The sequence below is a fragment of the Akebia trifoliata genome, chromosome 4 (assembly GCF_017979445.1).
Source record: "Akebia trifoliata isolate Shusen 1 chromosome 4, ASM1797944v1, whole genome shotgun sequence".
Taxonomy (NCBI): domain Eukaryota; kingdom Viridiplantae; phylum Streptophyta; class Magnoliopsida; order Ranunculales; family Lardizabalaceae; genus Akebia; species Akebia trifoliata.
This window is the reverse complement of record NC_141378.1, coordinates 12353566-12377980: the sequence shown is the minus strand read 5'-3', so window position 1 is coordinate 12377980 and position 24415 is coordinate 12353566. Positions and strand designations below refer to the sequence as shown.

Below are 24415 nucleotides of genomic sequence, written 5' to 3'. Positions count from 1 at the left end.
GAAAGAAACTTACTTCCTCTGAAGTCCAATGAAGAAAATCAAAGACATCATTTACTGTCAATATTGAACCAACTAGCCATATATTCTCTCTTGCAGAACAGATCAAATAAGTTAAAAAATTAAAGCAAACTGCAAGGCCTTTAAATAAGTTTGGGGTACAAACCCATTGGTAAAATTTCCTTGTCATGGTTGGACTTTAGAGACTAAATTAAGTAGCGCCAACAGAGTTCAACATCATACAGAAATTTTTGTACCTACATTCTGAAATCCAAGACACAGACTGTGCTGTTGGCAAAGCAAGCAGCAATTTTGTCGCCTTCCTTGTTCCAACAAACCTCGAATATACCACCATTCCCACTGTATGTTTTCACAATCCTCCCTTCCTTCATTGACCAGATGTGCAAACTTTTATCCAAAGATCCACTCGCCAAATACTCCCCGTTTGGACTAAATGAAACCGAGTATACAGGATCCCTGGTGTTGTGTTACAAGAAATGTCAAAAAATAAACCATTAATAATAAGTGGTACTCCTAATCCAATCTAGAACATTATTCTGAAATACAGCACAAAAGTAATTGAGATGGCATGCACATGCAAGCCGCGCACACACACACACATGAAATAAAAATTTCCTCAAATGAAATATTTGAGATTTGGAGGTTTATGCTTGGTACCTGTGCCCATTAAAGCTGTGGATAAGGCTTCCTAGCTCCACATCCCATATCTTTATTGTCGAGTCGAAAGATGCACTGAACAAATGTCAACATTACAGAATATTTGTATTATATGACCGAGTTACAAGTACCATAAACGTTACAAGATAATGTATAATTCTTTGATCGATATAAAAATAATGTATACTTGTCATCTAAGAGAAATAGTGAAGAAAAATTATTTTGTTTATTTCAAGGCTGCTTCGCTCGGGCATTAGTTTCATACTTTCATATATGGTTAAGAATACAAAATTCTAGAATTAGGACACATTTTTTCTTGATCCAGTTGAAAAATATATATGGACTCCAGCATAGAAAAGGTAAAGATATGGAGAGATTTGCTAACAGGATTACCCAACCCCAGATCTTTGGGATAAGGCTCAGTTGACGTCATTGTCGTCGTACAAAAATGTGAAGGTCATACTTTGAAGGCCAGAATCATTGCAGTCCATACAAAGAGAACCAATTTCATCATCGCTTAAACAATCTAAGACTTCATATGAAAAGCATCCAATATTTTCTTAGTAGAGCAAAGGGAAGCTCATTACGGATTCAAACAATGATGAAGATGACCACATGGAATAATTGAAATCGATTGGCATTCCTGCCTGATACAATCATAAAGATGGAATTTTAAGTTAAAGATCTACTTGTGTTTGTTGGAGACACAAGGTTGATGAGAGGGTTGTCTAAGGATAAAAATACAGGATCTTTGAAGGCATAGAGGAATGAACCCACGCCACCGATGTTTTAAACAATTTGTTTAAATGGTTACGACTCTAAGCTACCTAGGGTTTGTAGAGAGTCATTGTTTGAGAATTATCTATTCAGATGAGAACTTTTGGTCAATGAGGTAAGCATCATAATCTATGCCCGACCAAGCTAACCCTTGGAGTAGAGTGATTTTGACTCCATTAAACCTGTCATCATGGGAGTGAACCCATGACAGCGCACGAGGGTGGCTACACGCTAACTATCAAAAGCTCGAATGGGTTTTAGACCCATAGCTCAGTTGGTTTGACACATTGCAAAGCAACTTTGAGGTCGTGGGTTCAACTCCAGAAGAAAAAAGAAAAAAGAAAAAAACCTGTGTCTAGCTAGAAGCTATCAGTTCTGCATTTTAAACCATGATTTTCATTTGATATGAATATTGAATAACTCGGTAATGTATGAATTTAAGTAGATGCAGGCTTCTAGTGATAATGAATTTTTTAAGATTTTGAGTAAGCCGATAACTTTTCATGAATTAACATATAGACCTGACCTACAGAATAGGCAGTAATATGTAATTTAATGTTATCACTCAGAGTAATTTGAATGCCTCACATTTTTAATATATGTGCATGCTTAACAATTGATGCAATTCATTACATCAATAAAAGAAATTTTACATTGAAAAGGTAGAGCAGTGACTCATTTATAAAAAGCTAGCCAAAGTTAAATCCCTCCCCATGATTTATGAAGAAAATACGATGCTGTATGCTTACAAGAAATTTCATGATCCTTTTTTCTCTTTAAAAGAAATGTAGGCAATACAACATGCATCGCGGATCAAGTCAAAGATTCCCAATCTACATAATATAGATTAGTATACAAAAATAAAAAATAAAAATCATACCTCGTGATTATCTCTGTCAATAATCAATTTATTTGAATTCGATCAAGAACGGTACAACAACCGCAATCGCTTTCGCAATTCCAGATTCCTGGATCTTCACCCCAGATATCCCAAATTTTAATGCACCGAGTACTTATGGATGTACTCAACAATTAAAATTTTTAAAGAAAAATAAGATATTGTAGAGAATGAGTTATCGTTGCTTGACTTGTTCTTTTTAAATAGAGAAGATCCTTATTTATACTTCTTTTAGGATTGAGAATTAATCTCTCCTTTTATAAATCCCTTTTGAAGCTGATATAATTTAATGAAGAAAACTCCCTACATGCATGCATATGTAAATTGTGACTTCATTAAAAAGAGTGTTAGTTTGCTTGCATGAGATAATACGAATGTAGCTTCCGTTTAATCAAAGGGACTTGCATTAATGTATAAATGAGATTTTGTATTTATAATAAAGATTACAAGCAGTTATATTTAATAACAAACTTCATGTATAAATACATGCAAAAGATAATCTAATAACTTTTAAATTGATTTTATTTAATGCATAACCTTCTCCTATAAATTTTCATTTGGGTTCAAATCCTACTAAGAGGTCCACTAGAGATCAGAAATTGATGAAGAAACAACAAGATGTTTCTTTTGTCCCTTCCAGGTGATCAGAAAATAAACTAAATAATGAAATTTCACATTTACTTTTAGAGACATGCGTGTGTTACTTTTAATGAGAGACATGCATGATGTCTTTCCCTTATTCTATAAATAGACTAGAGTTTGCCTGTGCCTTCGGCATGGACATCCTCTTTCATGTTAAGGGAGGTAAAAACGAAAAAATAATAAAGTTGGAGGGGTATTATTAAAAAAATTGAGATTGGAAAGGTATCATTAAGAAACATGGTTTTAAAACTCGTTTTGACGCTTCGTCTAGTCCAGGAACGAGACCGAGTCGTCTCGGACTACTTTTCCGATACGTTTGAGTCCTCTCGTTCAACAATGAGAAAAATGAACTGTGATTTTAAATTTTGTCTGATATGTTTGACTTGTCTATCCGTCTCGTTGGTGGACGATACCGAGACTTATCGGACGAGTCATCTAGGTTTCGGACGAGATTTAAAACCATATTAAGAAAATGGGAAATGAGGTAAGACAATAAAGTGGGTTAAAGGGCAAAAAGAGGAAAGATAGTAAAATTGGAAGGATATTCAAGTTCGAAAAATAAGAAAGGGGGGAGGAGAGAAAAGACAATAAAGTTGAAAGAATGAAAAGGAAAGGCAATAAAGTGAGTACGGTGGACCCCACACTATAGTTGAGTAGGATGTTTATCCCCACAAAATAGTTGCAAAGTAGGCCATGCAGTTGTGTTTTATCATATATATATATATATATATATATATATATATATATATATATATTCATTTATTCCTAGTTTTAAACCTTAACAATCAAGGTTATATTAAATAATTTCATCTCTTATTCTTCTCTATGGGAAAACTCCCACATGCATTAATAAATATGGGCCCTGGGTGGAATCTCCATGGGTTGAGGGTATGTACCTATACCAAGTGCTATCATGCAAACACCATCGTGCCATTTTACCTCGCCCCATAACCGATACACAGTGTACTGGAAAAAATAAATCAACCCACACATGTAATCGCATTGGGATCCTTCCACATCACTCAAGTGTCCTATTAGATCATTTTGATCACTAAGAGTTCTCCCACCATCTCAACCATGTAATATACAATAGATGACAAAAATATTTTACAATTATTTTCAAAATATAATAGAATATTTTAAAAATCGTTCAAAAAATTATTTGATCAAAATCTCACTGGTTGTCATCTTTACTTTTTTCATCCAAATATTAAACTGATTCAAGATGTGGGAATTCATGGAGATGGCATGTGGAATCCTATATTGACATCATCATGATACTCTCATGAGTTCAACTAGATCCTCAAAACACCTAGTATATTGATCAATTAAAACCTCAATCTTTTGACGATCAAAAGAATCATAATTAAAGATCATAGAATTTCATATGATTCTCAAGTCAAAGGATCAGTGGGAATGCACACGGAAAGGTCACCAGGAACTTCACTTAATGAGGTCAAAATTTATTTGACCAACACATCTAGTGTTAGAAAATTGAGATGATCTTCTGCACGATTATCCAATATGTGCCAACACATACTCATGTGCCGATGGGACTGCCCTACTTCGATGGAAAAACTTAAATCCATAGAAAGGATGCATGTGAAAGCCATGAAAAATGAGTTGTCCCCAAATTCATTTTCTTGGCCTGGTCAAAATTCGAGGTTTACAAGAATCCAATGTCTTTGAATTTCCTCCATAGTCTATGGTCCAAAATCACCTAAAATGTTATCTCGGGATAAAAACATTCATATCAAATGATTGTTAAAACTAATCACCCACAATACATAATGATCACATAATCATGTTATTTTTATCATAAAGTTTGGGTTATACCAAAAATAGAATCAAGCCTCACGTAGTTCATGGATGAAAAAGATTCTCAAAATACAATTGACTTGTATGGGCACAATAATACTAACAATAAATTCCTGATATTATTTCATACTTTAATTTTATAATTAAATCCATGAAAATCTTACCATTTAATTTGAACCCCTAAAGAATTAATTAAAATTTCAGAACAATGTTTGTTGCAGCCTGCATTACCTTGCCAACACTAGCTGTTGATTAGGGTTGTTTGTGCTCGGCCCAGTAGGACTCCATTTTATAGTATATATCTCCTGCAAGAGATTTAAATTAATTTCGTGATGGAAACATCCAGAAGCAAAAGTAAATGAGGCCTACAAAAAGAGAGCTAGGAAGAACCTTGGCATGCTCTTTCAAATCATGCACATACTTGTCCTGCTTCATATTCCATATCTGCATTATGATTTTATACAAGTTATCAGATAGCCACTATAGCAAACTTCTAATTAGGATACATCACACTAACTACACAGAACACTAACGAGAGCCCCTGCAGAATCTGAAAAGTGACCAAAAAACTAAAACAGGATACCAAGTTCTTTTAAAAAATAAAAAACTAAAACATAACAACTCAAAGTCAATATAACAAATTTGAGTTGACACCAATTATACATGGATCAGATCCCAAGTGAAAAAAAAAAAAAATGCATTTCCAATGTACAAAAACGCTACAATATATTAGAGCTATCTGTAGAAGGTAATGCATCTCAGTCATGGTGCTTAATAAACAAATAAAACCAGTATATGGGAAAGAAATAGTAACTATCACCTTTGCAGTGCCATCATCAGAGCAAGAAGCCAATAAAGAACCTGTTGGGTCCCATTTTATAGCATTAACTTCACCCTGCAATGGAAAAAAGAGATCTTCAGCATGTTTGACATTGATACCAGATCAAGATTTGGCACAAGTATTTCAAAAAAATTAGCTACAAAAATTCTTCCTCATCTTTTAACTTATTAGTTACACCTTTCGGAAGATTCACCCTTTCGAACGTGTTTCCCATATTTTTCCTTCGTCTTTTGCAAAGATAATCATACCATGATGGACAGAAAAAATGAAGTGCATATAAATTCAATTCCAAACTTGAAGAAAAGGATTCTGCATAATAAAAAAGTTAGTCCATTTCCTCTAACAGCAAACATATCAGTTTACCAAGTTATATTGTTGGCCTATATGTGATGGGAATAAAAATAGAACCATTATTGGATCTTGAAGAGAACTCCTGATCTCATCTGGTAGCTCAAAGCATGATTGCTTGGTTTTTTATGGAACCTGAAGAGACGAACATGGCTCTTTGAGGGAAATGGCTATGAAAGGTACGATGAGGAAAGATGAAACCTATAAAGGAGGGTGCTTGGTAATGATGAAGAGGGGTGACACCCCATGTTGTCTTCATATGGAGTAGGGATTTGGAAAAGCATTGTAATTCAATTTAAGATTTTAGGTTTTGGGAGGATGTTTGGTGTGGGAATCTTTGTTTAGGAGTGAGTTCCAGTTATCTATTCGCTATCAATCCATAGTGGAGTTTATGTAAATCAGTGTGTGACGATGAATGCTTAAGGCTTGTTGAGGGGGTCAGGAGATTAGATGAGATTTATTGATTAGGAGATTTATTTGGTGACATGACATCCCTTTGGAAAGAATAAGCAGTTCATCCAACTCAGAAAAAAAAAAGTGTGGAAGAGGACCCCAAATGGATAGTTCTTGGTTAAATCCTTTTATGAGGAGACATATTGTGCCAACATGGTGGAGTTCTTCGAGAGCTTTGATATCTGGTGATGGTTGGTGGTATTTAAGGTATTTTAAAGTAACGGATATCGCTGTAGAAAAGATTGTCTATTGGTGTTTGATGGCATGGTTTCCTCTGAGATAGTAGTGCTCAACACTAAAGCTCTTTTATAAAAGAGGACCTCAATTCTGAAGTTTTTTCATTTTTTCCCTTCGATCATTTTGTCTTTAAATGGGATTCCTTGACCAGGAATTAGTTTATGTAATTTTTTTTCATTCTGTAGCTGGCAATCTTCTTTATCTAATAAATTTTTCTTATTACCGATAAAAAGAATATGTAAATGGGACCCTAGGGAAAAAAATTTACTGAAAAATAAATTATTCTGAAATAGCAGAAAGATCATAGAAAAAAAAGCCATGGTTAATTCCACAAAATAGCTATCTCGCAATCAATTGTCCCTCAAATCTAGTTCATTGATGCCTAGATGAGCACCTCAAGGCTTGGTTAATTGTTCTTAGGAACTTCAGAACCCAAGAATCACTTGTCTAAATGTGACATAGTACTACAACTACCAGTAGGGCTTAAAATGGGTCGGTTTTGGGTGGATCCAAGTATTATCCAGATCCAAATTTTTATCCGGATCTGGATCTGTGTCAGACCCAAACATATCCAATCCATTTCACTTTCACTAAACCCATATCTGGATCCGACCCGACCGAATTACTTGATTAAGGTCTGTTCGGTCCGATAATGTCAGACCGTTCAATATTTTTTTTTGCTATATTTCATTTCTAAATGCTATACCATTCGAATTTACAATATAATTCTTTTATTTTATAAGAATTCATGTTATATTAAAGTATTGGAAGAAAGATATCTAGAAAAACATAAAATTATAATTTTCACAGCAATACATCATTCAGATATGGGGATGGATCCGTATCTGACTTGGGTCAAGGGGCATCAACCCATTTTTTATTTGGATATACTCCAAGGAACCAAACCTTCCCACTAGATTTGGATTTGGAACACACGGATTTTGGATAAAATCCGACCCATTTTATGCCCTAACTACCAGCCAACTCTGGTAACTAATGGCAGGCATGCAAGCAAACCAACTTGCTCCCGTCACGTCATTGTACTTGACTAAGTTGAGTACAGGAAGAAAAAAAAACACAGAAATTAGATATCTATTTATTTGATGAAAAATTTTATTAAAGAGATGCAGTTGTAGTAAAACAGATACAGTATGAAGAGAACAATCATCAATTAATTGCAAGAACAAACCTGATGCCCTGAAAACATTTTAACAGGGCGAGTTTCTCCTAACTTGCAAACATAAATCATGTTGTCGGTAGAGCATGTTGCAAACGAAACATTGTTTCGCCAATCAACATCAAGTGTTGGAGCTGCAAAATAATATCGGATGCATTACTCTGTCCTAACAGAGGCGACTATCAAACAAAAGCAATAGAGGTTCTTAAATCAAAGAGACAATGAGTTACCTGAGTGAAATTCAAATTGTTGCTTCCACTCCCCCGTCTTCATGTCCCACACGATGGCAGTTTTATCCACACTTCCACTAAGAAGAAAATCACCCTTTTTGTTCCACTTTAGAGAAAAAACGGGACCTTTATGTTTGTTTAAAGTACTCCTTAGCTCCCCTGGTTAAGATAAAATGAGAGCTGCTATTGGCACCCCAACTTTTGCTTATTACACCACAATTTCTTAAATTATTTATCACACCTCAATTAAAGATTAAAACACACTCTTTAAACATTACAAAGGTGTGGTTCAAATTATAATCTCAACATTACAAAACATTGTAACAATCATTCAAACAATTTCAATAGGTGTTTACAATTATGATTAGGCTCATAAAAAATCCTAAACCCAAAAAAATAGAAATCTAGCAAAAAAACGAGAGAGCTTCTATTGGCACCCAAACTTTTTATTTATTTTCAATCATTCACTTCTTTTATTTATTTTTAATTGGGATGTAATAAGTAAAAGTTGGGGTGCCAATAGCAGCTCTCTAAACTAACCGGCCAGAAAAATAAGCACTGAAACATACTAATTGAGGGAATGGGCAGGTCTTTAGGTCATTTCTCAATAACGATGAATAGGCCTGACATTTAGGGAAGTGTACCAACAATAAATTTCATGCAACATTATGAAAAATAGATGTATCTAAACACACCAAGCTGAGGACAACAATACCGTCAGAAATATAATAAAAAAATGGTGAATATAAATAATGGATCAAAGATGAAATATGTGAATAAAATTCCAGAACAGCATCCGCATATCCAACACATTTAATAAAAAGTTGTGCCGGCAACTTTGTGTGGGTTTACTCAAACCTTCCACTTGACAGGTTCCTTACTCCTTTCCATCTTTGAACTATTAGTTGCCAGATAACATAAGATACTGATAAATTTGGGGGTCCAAATCAAAACCAATTGGCTATGAGTGGAGAGGCCCAGGATCTTATAAGAAAAGAAACAAGGAAATTTGTGTCCGATTCGGGACTAAATTCAACCCCCCCCCCCCCCCGGGCATGTGGAGATATGAACTGGGTGACGTGGAGAAGAGAAAGGCCTGCTCTGATACCATGATAAATTTAGGGGTCCAAATCAAAACCAATTGGCAATGAGTGGAGAGGCCCAAGAGCTTATAAGGAGAGAGACAATGCAATTTGTGTCCAATGTGGGACTAAATTCAACAGATACCCTAAAGGTGACCAGAAATTTTCTCAATTGTAGAAACAGAAGCATAAGAACGGAAGAGAGAGAGACTTGAGTTAACAAAAGATGTGGTATTACACAGAATTGAATTGAGGAAAAGGATTAGTTCAGATCATCATCAGCATAATAACAATTGAGTTTAGAAAAATCAACCAAGTAGTCTTGGGCCTCTTCTCCATTGATAACTATCAAAAATTAGACCATGGGAATTGAAATCCTAAATTATTTCTATATTTTATTGTCAATTGTACCATCTCGTGGTTCATGAGCAAGGTACTATTCTTAAACTTTTCCCTAAACTTCAGTCAAAATAAATAATTGATTCAAGTAAAAGACTAGTTCAATATGAAAAAATATCAACCTAAAGAAGTCTGGAGAATTATCACCAAAACTTTGGAAACCAGCACTAACCTGTTCACATTACTAATGATATCTAAATAAATAAAGACAAACATTTGGCATACGATATCCAAGATGAATAGCAATCCACATATACTAATGCAAGTATATAAAGGAAACATCTAGATACAAAAATTAGAATTAAATGTTAAAGATAATGTCATTTAAGTTAATGATCACATGTTGATTTTTCATGACCAAATCAGCCCACATGCATGTTTGGGGTAAAATGATAGGAAATTAGGGTTTCCCAAAATTTTGGTTTCTTTTAACTTAGAAATCCTCAGACTAATAAATAAATGTAAATAATGTAGAACCAAGCGTATGAAAGAGACAGATTATAGAGAATGGTCTTTATGGAAAAGCAACTTTAAATACACCTCATCATCATTGGCATTGGCATCATCATCACCTTATCCCAAATATTGAGGTCAGCAGCACAAAATATTGAGTTCAGTGGCACGAATCTGACTTCGCCATTCCAATCAATTTGGACCATATCTTCAATAAAGGCACGTATCGTACATATATTTTCAAACTAAATCCACATCATTTTTGGCTGTCATCTTTCTCTTTTAGAGCCTAAGAGTTGCACCAACTAAAACACTTTTCCTTTAATTCATTTCATAAATTTCCTCATCCATCTCAACAGCTTCATATATAATCTCATTCTATGGTTATATTGTTTCTTGATTGCCAAACATTCAACTCCATAAAGCATACATGGTCTAACCATTAAATGCACAACAAGATTAAACACAACTTGAAGAGCTTTTAATCTTAATATTAACAATTATTATATTTTACTCAAAAGCCATTAGTGGAGTTGGCTTTTACACCTAAGAACTCATGGAAGCAAGTAAATGAGATGGGGATAGAAGTTTGTGGAAACAATTGATCTTTGGAGCAAGGTGACGGTTCTGACAAGGTGGGGATGATAAAAAATAATGTGGATTGAGGTAGTAAGAAAAGATCTGAAGACATGTGCCTTGATTCAATATTTTCATGGATAAAGTTGAATGGCACATGTATGATGATGACGATGATGATAATCTCTTTCAAAGTGTTCGTCTTGAACAATAAATCCACCAGTATAGCATGGAAAATTTCATTTGCCAGTTCCTATATAGATAATTCAGTAAATTTTAATGCCATGATCATGAAGAAACCAATCCTCTTTTGACCAATTATCTTTGGCTTTTCATTCAATGGTTACGATAGATGGTATAGTAAAAAACTAAATCTTTTGGTAGAACAGTAATCATCCTGACAAGTCATTCCACTTAAGATGTTTCCTTTGTACTCCTTTTATTTTAATAGTTATAAAGTCATTCAAACAAAACAACATGACTTGTGAGCAATCGAATTAGCACAATTGATAGTAATCTTAAGGTTTAATGGTTTAATTCCGAGCTACAGAAGTTCTCGAACCTGCTTCATGCTTCCAGTTTCGATTATTAAGTCTCCAGACAGGTACACATCAACAATAAAATGCTGCCAAAATGGCACCTTTTCAAACCTAAAAATGATAGTGGTCCTCCCACAAGCACCCACACCAGAGAGTAGATTAAACAAATTTTTGTCTTAAAAGTTGTGTAAAAAGCAAGGTATTAAATTTTGATTTTGGTCAATGTCACAGTCTACTTGGAAATGGAAATATTTCGACATGTGTGGAAACAATTACAATTTCGTGGAAATTATAGAAATATCACATAATTTTTGTTCAAACTTCATAAAATGATAAATGGTGCATGAAAACACAATAATATCACAAATTACAATTAACTATATGTAACATATAAATAAAGATCCATAGCACTGAGCTATATGTCGTAGGTGGTTGATACTTGGAATCTACAGCTAAAATAGCCATAAAGTTACATGGGAGCAAAGATATATGAGGATGTCATAGAAAAATTATTTTGAAAGTGCTGGACAGAAATATGGGTGGATTGATTGAAATTTCATTTTTTTAGATAGAATTTTATTGTTGAACAGTAGGTTATAAAATTTTAGCCAAGAGGTTGAAGATGACTGGGTTATGGAACAAATTGAAGATGAGGGCATTTATGTTATTTTACACTTAGTATATAAGAGAAGATCGAGGTCAAGGGAGGCAATGTCATCAGTTTGAAGCCTTAGGGATATCTCAAATATTTACCAGATTTGAAGGGTACAACCTTAATTATCTTAGGAATTTGTTTTTTAAAATTTGCTACTATGTTGGTTGTACAATAAACTGCCAACTATTGCTTAAAAGTGGCCACATGGCATCTTTTAACATACTAACAATTTTATTGTTTGACAGCCAATACCTACTCAATGTTAAGGAGTGAGGATATGTTATTAAAATAAACCAACGTAGCAAATACTATCATCAACGTGGCATATTTCTGTCGCTTTACAGCTTACATCCTTATACTTCAACACAACAAATCTATACTCTTGGAATCTCGACTAATAAGCGTGTATGGGTTTCAATGGAGCGAGACAGACGCCGATCTCTCCGAAGACAACGAAGACTCTCTCTCTCTCTCTAACATTTATTAGAAGACAAACCAAACCCGCTTCTTTTTTTTTAATATACAAACGAAATATTTCATGGAAATGATTTCATGTTTCTGCTGTTCTTTTAACTGTTTTGATCAAAATTTTCTGTTCATCGAACTTTTTATCGAAACAGATATAAAACGACTTTGTAAGATAAATTTTGTTTTGCCAGATGTCGAAACCGATATATTTCGACCAAAATAATCGAAATATGTCGATTTTTAATACCTTGGTAACAAGGACACTCAATTTCCCAAGAATTTCCTGTGCCAGACGCCATATCATATTCATGTGTTGTTTTTCAAAAATATATATTAATTTATTAAAATATTTCACTTCTAGCTATTACATGTATACTGCTTATATAATTTTTAGTGCATAGTGGCATATTTAAAATTTTAAACACATTTTCTTCAGATAATGCCCTTAATATGAACCAAAATACATATTTTTGACATATGGAATAAATGGACGAGACGTGGTTTTTGGGGGGTCTGTGTTTGACACTTCCTCTAGTGTGGGGCACGGATGTAAGTTTCCTCAAATATGATTAATTTTTGTGAAAATAAAAGGTCTAATATTTCCAGAAATGATTTTTTACCAATCCTCTCCTACTTCTTTCATGATTCAAAGGTTCCTAACACCTGTTGGACAAAAATATTATTCTCAAAAAATGGAAAAAACATGCAATGCCTGAAGAGTCTACAAGGAGAGTGAAAAAGAAATCACCTAAATTGTGGAACAAAACATGCACTTTGTATTCTGAACCAAAATAAATTAGTCCAAGCTTTGCTACTACAGAAAGATAGCATTTTAAATAGAAAGGGTAGTGCAATGGCTTACCATCTCTACTCCATATTCTAGCTTGCCCATCATAAGAACCCGTTGCAAGTAGCGTTCCCTCACCCTGAATAATGGCAGATAGGGCATGAAAATATGCAGAAAGGGTGTATCATATTGTCCAAGCTCTAATATCAAACTATGACAAGTTTGAATGCATAACCGGAACATCAAACGTGAAAGTTTTAACCAAAGCAATCCATCTAGTTCAAATGAAAAAATAAGGGTGCAGAGTACCAACAACCAAATTCGGTGCACTCATGTAGAACATAAACCAAAAAATTGTGATAAAACTCACATTCCAATCAAGTGTAGTGACATCCTTGCTTTTTTCGTTTGTTCTGCCCTTAAAATGTTTCAAAATCAATACATTTGGAGGTCCATTTTGCATGCTAGAATTACAAGGTCCATCGGCAATTGTCCAAATCCGTGCTGTTGAATCTCCAGACCTAGAAATTAAAGCAACAACTTTAATAACTAACAAAGAAAGATAGGTAAAGCTAAATCTAGGAAAATGCTAGCTTAAAATAGCATAAAAGGAAGTGACTTCAGACCAAAACTAAGATAACCATTTTAAATCAGCAAAAAATATAATCACAAAATCTGGAGAAACTTTATGAATTTTAGCAGAAAGTCCAGTGACATCAAAGAGAGAAGGACCAAAATGATGATAAAGTCACTGTGTTTGGAATTAAACACCTTTTGTTGGAGGCCTGTTGGAACATAAACTATTGAACCTATTAGCACTTGTGGCCTCTTCCCGGTTGGAATACAAGAAAGAATTATATGTATGTAAATTCACAGGTTTAAAACCTTTCACATAATTACAGCAAAGTTACCACCAAGTTGGCATAGCAGTTACCAAGTTGATTAAAGCTTAGGGTTTTCAGAGGATATAGTCTGCCTTAAGAGACCAGTTTTCTGAGTTCAGCTCTAGTCACTATATGTACGAAAGATTGGTTTATCATGCCCTATGATGTAGGATGATGCAAACTTAACCTGAGATGATTATTTTGAGATCAAGAATAATTACCAAGAAGTCAAGAACAATACAATTCACAAAATAAACTAATTCTACCATAAATTATTAAAGAAAATCTAATAAGTAATTAAAAATAATTCCTAGGCTAAGCTACCATCCTACAGGGCTCAAAATAACCTAGGGATATCTTCCTCAGATAAATAAAACATAAAATCTAACTAAAATAGACCCTCCTAAACACAAAACTAAATAAAACATAAAATATAACTAACGGCCCATTGGAAAAGGCCCATGATCTCAGATATCCTCATCAGCTATGGTTTCATAGGTTATGGTAAGAATTGGATTATTCAAGTCCTTGGGAACGGGAATTCATTCTGGTTAAGACTTATAGAACAGGGACATTTTTCAAAAGAATGTAACAACCACCAACCCAATTTCCAAGAACTTTCCATGTTGGATGCCATGTTAAACACACAACAACACACCTTTCAGGAAAAAAATTAATTTATTTGAATATTTTGTTTCTAATAATTCTCTATATATTGTTTATATCATTTTTAATGCTTATTGGCATATCTTGATGCATTATTTCTATATTAAATTGTTCATATTATTTTTAATGCTACTACCTTATCTGTATAAATTCTTTCTATGTTACATACGTGTTGTACTAAAGCATTTTTAAATATTATTTCTCGACTTAGGATAATTAGTATTACTGGTGTATTTTTTTTTTTTTTTTTTTTTTTTTTGATCGGTAGTATTACTGGTGTATCATCATCAAACATAATCATCAACCAAATTTCTACAGTTTGTCTTTATTTTTAGGTGCCAAAAGTTCTAACCAAACAATGGATTTTGGTAGACTATCTTTTTTTTTTTTTTTTTGATAGGTAAAGATAATTTCATTAGAATGAAACGGGGGTCGAGGAGACCAAAAGAAACACAAAACCTATCAAAAGGAGCGAAACAAACCCACATAGAAAACCGAAGAGGACTACCCCAGATCTAAATTGCAAACCCTCCCACCTAACAAGGAAGTTTTTTTTTTTTGAATGGTGATTTCGGTAGACTATCAGAGAACAATGAAGAAAAAAAATTGAAATAGAATAATATTGTTTCAAAAAGGTTCCAACACCTTGAACTTCAATTGACGGTTCAACATTTTAAAACCTAACAAATTTCACCATGCAAAGGTACAAGTGTAGATAGTTGGCATTGATCTCCACAAGAACTATGAAAACAGAAACGTTCTAAAAGTGAAACTATAAGAAGGATGAAACAGGAAGAGTTTCTAAACTACATAGAAATCTTGACATGCAAAGAAAATCATAAGCATTAAATGCACCCACCCTGATGCTAGAAGTGATCCTACTGGACTCCATGCACAAGCAAAAACCTGCACAGAAAAGGTACACGGTGAAAAAAGTAATAGCCACCATAACAGTAAGTAGCTAACTAGAAGATAAAAAAATGAATGAATGATAAGTGAAAAATGCATTAAGGGTGGAGTAACACACAAACCTCAGAAGTATGTCCTTCCAAAACAGTTACATCAGAACTAGGAATCTCGCAAGGCAAAGATGGTGAGCTCGTAGATATATCCATCGGTTCAGGGCCTATTAAGCATACACAAGTTGTTAATAATTTCTGTTTGAGAGAGGCTGAGATGCAAACTTACTTCGGAGGGAGCAATGACGAAATATGACAAAAAATATGATCAATAAAAGGGAGCAATGACGAAATAATCCGACCACATAAGAACAACACTTCAACTCTTGAGCAATCAAAGAGCTCCAAGCATACTTTCTGGCACATGACCCATTGGATGCCAAGAATATCCAAAAAATGAACACCGCACTTCTCACGGCTTTTCAGCCCACTCCTTTCTAGTTTAGTAGGAAGCAATGCAGTAAGTGGTACAGTGAGAACATTTATGGCTCTTGTTATATCATATTATTGTTTGAGGTAATCTTCCTATTGCCATTAGAAGGATAAACCATGAAGTTTGGCACCATAATCATCAGGTCTTCCTCTGACATTTTAAACAATTACTAAACGCGTATCTTTTTTATAAATAAAATTATATTAACATAACGAAAAGGACAGTCAATGGAAGCGGCCCACAAAAGAAACACACAACTAAAGTTATAGCAAAGCTAAGTTACAAACTCAATCACATCTCACTAGGAAAAATCTTCAAAAAAACACCCCTCCAAATTCTTTGAACACTTACCCCAAAAGAACAACAAACTCAAGATTGAAATAATCATCTCCTGCAGTGACTGCTCCTTATCTTCAAAAATACGGTTGTCTCTCTCCTTCCAAACGGGACAACGAATATTGAAAGGCGTAATGATCCGCAAGATTCTCTTGGCATTTGCAAAAGGAGATCCCCACTGAGATCAAAATGTGAAACAAAGCTCTAGTTGAGACAGGCAAGCATCCACTAATACCAAATAAGGGGAGGAAGTGCGACCAAACACCATGAGCAAAGTCAAATTGAATAAGGATATGGTCCGCCAACTTCCCATTCATCTTGCATAAGGAATAGAAATTTGGGGCAGGAAAACCTCTCATAATGATTTGGTCTAACGTAGTAGTCTTCCCCAACGTTGCCAACCAAACGAAGAAAGACACCTTAGAAGGCACCTTCAAACCCCAAATGGCAGCCACCAGAAAGGTTGAGGTAGATGGATGGGCCAACAAATGGTAGAAATATCTAACTGAGAAAACCGCATTCCTCAATCTCCCACTCCAACCATACAATTTTCAATCTCTTCCCCCAAATTGAACCTTCTCAATATTTCTAATCAATCTACCAATTTTGTCCACCTCCCAATCACTAAAGGGTCTCCTAAAGCCAAAATCCCAAGGCACCTCACTATTCTCCCCAATTCTAAAGAAAGAGACGGGGTGGCCTTTCTTCTAAGATAACTTGGATGGTCGTGGAGATTGCTCCCTAAGGGCCTCCTTTCCACACCAAAGATCCTCCCAAAAGCGAACCATACTCCCATGATCAATCTTAAAATGTGTCTTCTTCTTGAAGTAAGGAATAATCTTAAGTATTCCTTACCACGCTCCACCCCCATAAGGCCCTAAAGCACCCCTACTCTCCTACCCATTATCCTACAACCTAAATTTTTCCACAATGACCCTGCTCCAAAGGGGTTCCTTCATCCCAAATCTCTAGAGCCACTTGCCTAGAATAGCTAAGTTCATCCTTCCCACTCACCTAATTCCAAGACCTCCTTGCTTTTTTGGAGAGCAAATTCGATACCAGCCAACCATGTGATATTTTCATTTCCCCCCCTTATCACGCCAAAGATATCTTATAAAAGTCTAAAAGAGTGAGCGACGTCATTGAAAGAAGATAGTACTTCTAGACAAACTATTCAATGGACCTCAAATTTTTGGAATAAGGCTTTGATGATGATGATATCCCAATCGTTGTTTGAGTTATAGTTGTTCCTTTTTGTCTTCCCTTCTTTTCTGTTCTTTTTTTGGATAAGTTACTGTTTTTATTGATAAAAATGAAATATATTAATAAAAGAAAAAGTGGGAGGCCTACAAAAGGGAAACCAACAAAAGAAATGAAAAATACATTAGATTACAACACTACGAAGCACATAAAGAGTCCCATCTACAAACAAAATCCTTGAAAGAAAGAAACTCTAAATCCATCAAAAGATTTACTCTAGATGAAAATCAGTCCCAAAATCTCTAAAACTTTGCATAATAAAGGCCAATGTTTAATGTACACTTATATCTTCGGCAAATTTTAAGAAAAGAAAGCACAAAAGATGAAACACAGACAATTCAGAACTTTATGGATACCATTCAAAAAATATATGTTGGTTATACATAACTGTAATTGGATTTTGTTGAAAGTTTCAACGGCGTTGAAAAATGAAATGCTTTTGAACTTGAAACAATTAAAGAACATGAGCTAAAAATGAAGTTAGGCAGATATCTAGAATTACCTCCACAAACTCCATTATCTTCATGTTTGAGGTCAACCTTATCTTCATGATCTCTAATTGGTTCTTTATCAATGTGCTCCTCATGCTGCTTTTCTTTGTCATTTTCCTTTTCTTGCTCCATATCCTTTTCAATCTTCTCCCTAACACTTTCTCGTTCTTTCTCTTTTTCTTGTCTTTCCCTTTCTCTTTCTCGCACACATTCCCGTTCACATTCCTGGTCATGTTCCTTATCTTTTGCCTTATCCTTCTCTCTCTCCTTTTGAAGATTTTCCTTCTTCTCTTTTATGATTTGCTGTAGCTGCTGGACATCCTTTGTAATAAGATCCAAAGGTTGAAGAAAGGAGAAGCCGTCATCCACATCTTCATCACCCTGGAAAGCTTAAAACAAGCATCGATCAGCATAAAACTCCAGAGGATACAGCATAAAATGCTCTAAGAAACGTAAGCAGAATGTAAAATATCATTTATCAATGAATTAAGCACACTCACATTACTCAAGTTCGCTTCCATCTCAAGATATTGAAGTCCCTTTTGTACAAATGTAATAAGAGCACCAGGGGGGACTAAATTACCATCAATTGGACATTTAGTGATCCCTGCCTCATATCCCAAAGCAAATGCTGAATGCGTGAAACCTGAGAAAGAGCATGTTAAAAACCCACCTAAACAATTTGTGACACATGAAATAAAAGAAGAATCATGCTAATAATCTGAAGAAAAAAAAAAGTATCTAGAACAACACAAGAGTTTTCAGATCATCCAATCTTCCCTTGTTCTTAAATCATATAAGAAAAACAAATCTGAATTCAAGGATAATATCCCAAGCTAATGTCAAATGAAAGAAGGACAAGGAACCAAAACAAGGACTGGGCGAGAGTGCCTAATAAGCAGGTAATCATCAGTCAGGAAATGCAATATGCAACTAAGACTATAAGTTAAACAGATGGGGCAGTTTTAATGAGTAGCGCTTCATGAGGTCACTTTACTCAAAGCAGAAAAATAAAATAAAATAAATGGAAAAAATACACGTTATTTAAAGATAAAAAAAATTCTAGACCACTAACTGCAGCATATTCTTGAAGATAGTGATATAACAAAATAATCTGAACTGTTAAAGCTCATGTCGTTCGAAACCAAAACATGGCAGTGGCTACAAGCAAACAGGACAGCTGGGAGAATTTTAGTGATGTGGAATAGGGCAATTATCTACGTGGTTGACCATTTAGTGGAAGCATTTTCCGTGCCCATTCTCTATAACCATATGAAGAGTTTCAATGGGTGTTTTATGGGTTTTATGGTCCAACCAGGAGTTCAAAAAGGGAGCCATTCTGGGAAGAGTTGGATGATCTAGCAGAGTACTAGGGTAAAAAATGTGGTGCCTAGTAGGGGACTTCAGTGTTGTTAGGTTCTCTTACAAGAAGAATAGGGGACTTCCTGGTGTTGAATCAATGGGAGGAGCATTACTCTACAGTAATCCAATCTTCTTCTCCTAATCCGATTTCGGACCACTCACCAATTATTTTGGAGACGGGTCTCTTTCGCATTAGGCCTATCCCTTTTAGATTTGAGAATATGTGGTTACTTCATCGAGCTACCATAACCATGTGAAGGATTGGTGGGATGAATTTTCGTTTTCAAGGAGTTTGGGGTTTATCTTCAAAAGCAAACTTAAGGCTTTGAAAAAAAAACTAAAAGTGTGGAACAAAGAGGTTTTTGGGACTGTTGAGTTGACAAAGAATTCTATCCTCCAAGAAATTGAATTCCTAAACAAGGAGGAAGGAGAGTCTTTATTGATGGATGAAAATATGAGAACAAATTTGAAGTTGGAAATTCAAAAAGTGACGTTGATGGAGGACAACAAAAATCAAGAATCAGATGGCTGAAAGAGGCAACAATGCTAGATTTTTTATAAAGTGGCAAATTTCCACAAGAGAACTAACCACATTACGAAGTTAGTTATCAATGGGGTCACAATGGAAAATGAGGAAAAGGTTAGGGAAGGAATGGTAGGTTAGGGAAGGAATGGTGGCACTCTATGAAGATCATTACTCAAAAAGGAGATGTCTAGACCTCGTTCAGACAATTTGAAGTTCAATACAATTTCTTTGGAGAGACGGATTGGAAAGACCAATTGAGGAAGACGAGGTGCATGGTGCGATTTCAATGATGAGTGGAGAAAAATCTCCATGGCCCGATGGGTCTACAATGGCCGTTCTATATGAAATGTTGGGACATTATGTTTGAAGACCTAATGAAGGTGATTAAGGATCTACAGTAGAGAAATTTTCTAGATTATGATCTAAATAACACTTTTGTGACTTTGATTCCCAAGGTTGATGGAGTAGAGGATATTGGTGACTTTAAACCTATTAGCTTAGTAGCTTCAACTTGTAAAATCCTTGTCAAAATGTTGGCCTCAAGACTAAAGGGACTGCTATAAGATTTGATTGGGCTAGAACAAGAAGAGTTCATTAGGGAAGACAATATTCTTGATGGAGTCCTCATTGCAAACGAATGCATCGATTCAAGGGTGAAGGACAAGAAACTTGGGTTAGTGAGAAAGATCGACCTTCAAAAAGCTTTTGACCATGTGTGTTGGGACTTTTGAAGTACATGATGTAAAGAATGGATTTCGAGGAGAGGTGGATTGGTTGGATAATGAAGGGTGTTACAACAATTTCGTTATAAATCATGATTAATGGTAGTCCAATAGGCCTATTTAGGGGATCTAGAGATTTGAGACAAGCTGACCCGTTATCCCCCCTTTTTGTTTGCAATAGCGATTGAGGCTTTGGGTAGAGTTCTTTCTACAGCGGGTAACATAGAAGCTTTGTCGAGGTTTATAATAAATAATCAGGGCCCGTAGATCTCTCATCTTCAGTTTGTCAATAACACAATTGTTGTTTTTTTTTTTTTTCAACTACTAGAAAGATCAAGAGAGATTCTTGAGAGCAAATCTATCTCCAAAAGAGCAAGTTGTTTGAGGTAGGTTCGGCCACCGATCTTCCAGCTTTGGCGGTCAATTTGGGTTGTCAATTAGGGGTTCTTCCTTCCTCTTATCTAGGTCTTCCCTTTTGTGTGACTTATAGTTGTAGGAGAATCTAGGACCATGTCTTACAGAAAATGGAAAAGAGATTAGGTTCTTGGAAAAGTTAGATACCTGTCCAAAAGGGGAAGCTAACCTTGTTGAAGAGTACGCTTGCAAGTATTCCAATTTATTTCTTTTCTCTTGTCTACATTACAAAGGCCATAGCGGTCAAGACGAAGAAGTTGACAAAGGACTTTTTATGGAATGACAAGAACAGGAATAGAAAGTTTCACTTGGTAAATTGGATATTCATTTGCGCCGAAAAAAGAAATGAAGGTTTGGGAATTAGAGGCTTGAAAAGAACAAACAGCGATCTCTTGTGTAAGTGATTGTGGCATTTCGAGGAGGAAAAGGGGAGTTTGTGGAGAAAGGTAATCAAAGCAAAATAAGGGGGAAAGGTTTGGGGAGGAGAAGTCTTTTTATGGTTACAAGCTTGCAGCTTGTGGAAATGAGTTCTTAAAGCATCTAATCAATTCAATAGGGAGATAAGGTTTAATAAAGTCCTTTGTAAGGGGGCCATCTCATCCTCTTGTCTATCTTTCTTGATTTTAATAAATTATAATTATAAAAAAAAAGGGTAAAACAACCCCTAACTGAGCTACACACAACATAAGGTCTCCCACTTGAACACAAAATCCTCAAAAAAGACTCCTTCAAAATCTTTGCATAGTTTACTCCAAAAGAATAATAAACCCAAAATGTTCAGAATCACTTCTTAAGGAGACTTCTTCACTTCCTGAAACACTCTTCTAATCCTCTCTTTCCACAACTCCCCAACACATGGCAAAATGGAAGGATAGCCCACAAGTATCTTTTCCGATTGTAAAGTATGTTATGGAACCACCCAAGGAAAAAATGGCCAAAACCACATCTGAAAAAGAAAGAGGAAATAAATCCAAATATGAAAGAAAATGAATAGTGAATTAAAATGTGATACCTCGATTTACCATCTTTCTTACAAAGGAAACAAAAGTTTGAAATGGAATACCACACTTTAATCAAGTTGACCAAGGTTGGAATTCCCCAAGGGATGTTGACTAAATGGAAAATGCGACCTTAGATGGAACCAGAGAAAACCGAATTGCATTTTCCGGGAAGACTAAATCGTAAAAAGGCAACAACACTTTGTGAAATGAACGAACAGAAATCTTTTATCCTAACACCCGCTCCACTCTCTTCTGTTCTCCTCGTTTTCAACAAAAATGTGAGAATTGAGAAGATCAAAAAGAGATAACACCCCATTGATTTTTCAATCATTGAAATTTCTCCTAAAGCCCAAGTTTAAAGAAAAGTGAAGCCCATTTCAAATAAAAAAGTCCTACACAGCTGAGTTCTTTTTCAAAGAAGTTGCACAAAGAGAAGGATATTAAAATGATAATGCCGAATTGCTACACCACTTATCTTCCCAAAACCTAACATTATCTCATTTCCCCACCTTGAACTTAATCCCCATATTAAACTACAGAGACACTTTAAAAACTCATTTCCACACACTACAACCATAGGGTGACTTTGCCTCCCTACTTTCCCACCCAAACTTTTTCTCATCATACTCAGTTTTGCTAACCCTTCTGCACAAACACGCCCTCTCCTCCACAAAGCACCATAGGCCCACAACCACTTGCCCAAGAGAACCTTGTTTGTTCTCTTCAACACTCTACTCAAACCTCCAATCTTCTTTAGAGAACAAATAATTTTTCATTTCACCAAATGGATCTTCCTCTTTTCATCCTTATCAATCAACAAGAAATCCCTCAAAATTCTCTGATTTTGGCCTCCACAACCTTTGGGATGGAGAATGAAGAAAGAAAGTAAATTGAGATGCTTGTAAGTGTACTTTTGATCAAGGTCAACTTCCCCCTTTGGAAAGGTATTTCGCTTTCTACGAACTCGGTCTCTACCCTAATCTCTCAATCACCTTATCCCAAATCCTTATACTACCATAAGGCGCACCTAAAGGAAGACCCAAATATAAAGAAGAAAAGGTTTCAATACAACACCCCGAAATGGCTGCCAAAGTTTTTTTTTCTAGGTAAAAGAATTTATTAAAAGGAGGTCAAGGTGACCAACCAAAGATACAAAAGAAAAAAACTACACACACAAGGATTCCCACTTAAACACAAAATCCTCAAAAACCCCTTTAAATGCTACTTCCAACTTGCATCAATCGTACAAGAATCCTAAAATTGCCAAAATCATCTCGTGGAATGAATTTTCTCATCTCAAGGAAATTCTCTTGTTTCTCTCCTTCCAAATGCTCCAGTAAATGGAAAAGGGGAGTAAGGCCCAAAGTATTCTTTTCCTACCAGTGAACATGTTAAGACTCCAGCCATAAATAAAAAAAAACCTTCGAAGAAGCAAGGAGCACCCAATACAAATCAAACAAACCCAAAAGGTAAGCATAACTTGGAAGCTAAAGAACAGTGCAAAAGCAAATGATCAACGGTTTCCTCACTAGCCTTGCATAAGGAACAAAAGTTAGGAGTGACAAACCCTTTAGAAATGGCCACCAAAGTTGGAAGCTCAGTAGCCATCTCGGCCTGGAACAACTTTTTTTTAGAGGTTAATATGCAATCCAGAAATTTCCTCAAAACAACAAGGTAAGGCTCTCAAAAATCTCACTTGATCCCTGGAATCTTCTAAGAAGTCATCAACAAGTTGAAGATGAGAAACCAAACGACCCTCCTCAATTACCTGAAACCCTGACAAGGCTCCCATGTTGACCACTCTAAAAAGAAATCTCCCCAACGCCTCGGCCACAATGAAATAAAAAGAGAGAAAGACGATCTTGTCTCAAACCTCTGAAAACCTTGAAAAAAACCAACTAGGCAACAATTAACCATAACCGAGAAAGACACTAAAGTAACACATTTCATGATCCACCCATACCATATCTCCCCAAAACCCATCCTACCCAACATATACTCCAAGAAGTCCCAACTCACATGATCGTAAGCTTGTTGAATATCAATCTTTCTCGCAATCCTTGACTTCTTATCTTTCACCCTTGAATCAATATATTCGTTTGCTATGAGTACCCATCAAGAATTTGTCTTCTCCTAATAAAAGCTCCTTGATCTGGACCAATCAAATCAGGTAGCACTTCCTTCAACCTCAAGGCTAGAACTTTGGCAATGATCTTATATGTTGATCCAACCAAAATAATCAATCTGAAATCTCCAATGTCCTCTGCCCCAACTTCTTACCACAAAAGTGTTACCATACCATAATC

At 35.4% G+C, this 24415-nt stretch overlaps 1 protein-coding gene across 2 annotated transcripts in view; it reads right to left on the bottom strand.

Moving 5' to 3' along the window:
- Positions 1-24415, bottom strand: part of LOC147403840 (WD40 repeat-containing protein HOS15-like) — a 28082-nt gene continuing 3667 nt past the window's right edge. Inside the window, exons 2-15 of one of the 2 annotated variants that reach the window (XR_015177610.1) lie at positions 18585-18730; positions 18096-18465; positions 15637-15731; positions 15465-15511; positions 13426-13576; positions 13131-13194; positions 8097-8255; positions 7879-8000; positions 5631-5705; positions 5201-5254; positions 5042-5115; positions 2333-2426; positions 676-750; positions 424-474 (exon numbers count right to left, since the gene is read on the bottom strand). Coding sequence is in view for 1 of the 2 variants with exons in the window: in XM_086439585.1 (XP_086295711.1) it covers positions 255-474; positions 676-750; positions 5042-5115; positions 5201-5254; positions 5631-5705; positions 7879-8000; positions 8097-8255; positions 13131-13194; positions 13426-13576; positions 15465-15511; positions 15637-15731; positions 18096-18465; positions 18585-18730 (1652 nt within the window). In the remaining variant the exon portion in view is untranslated. Of the gene's footprint in view, positions 475-675; positions 751-2332; positions 2427-5041; positions 5116-5200; positions 5255-5630; positions 5706-7878; positions 8001-8096; positions 8256-13130; positions 13195-13425; positions 13577-15464; positions 15512-15636; positions 15732-18095; positions 18466-18584; positions 18731-24415 lie in introns of both variants that reach the window. The other variant, XM_086439585.1, reaches the window with a different exon arrangement.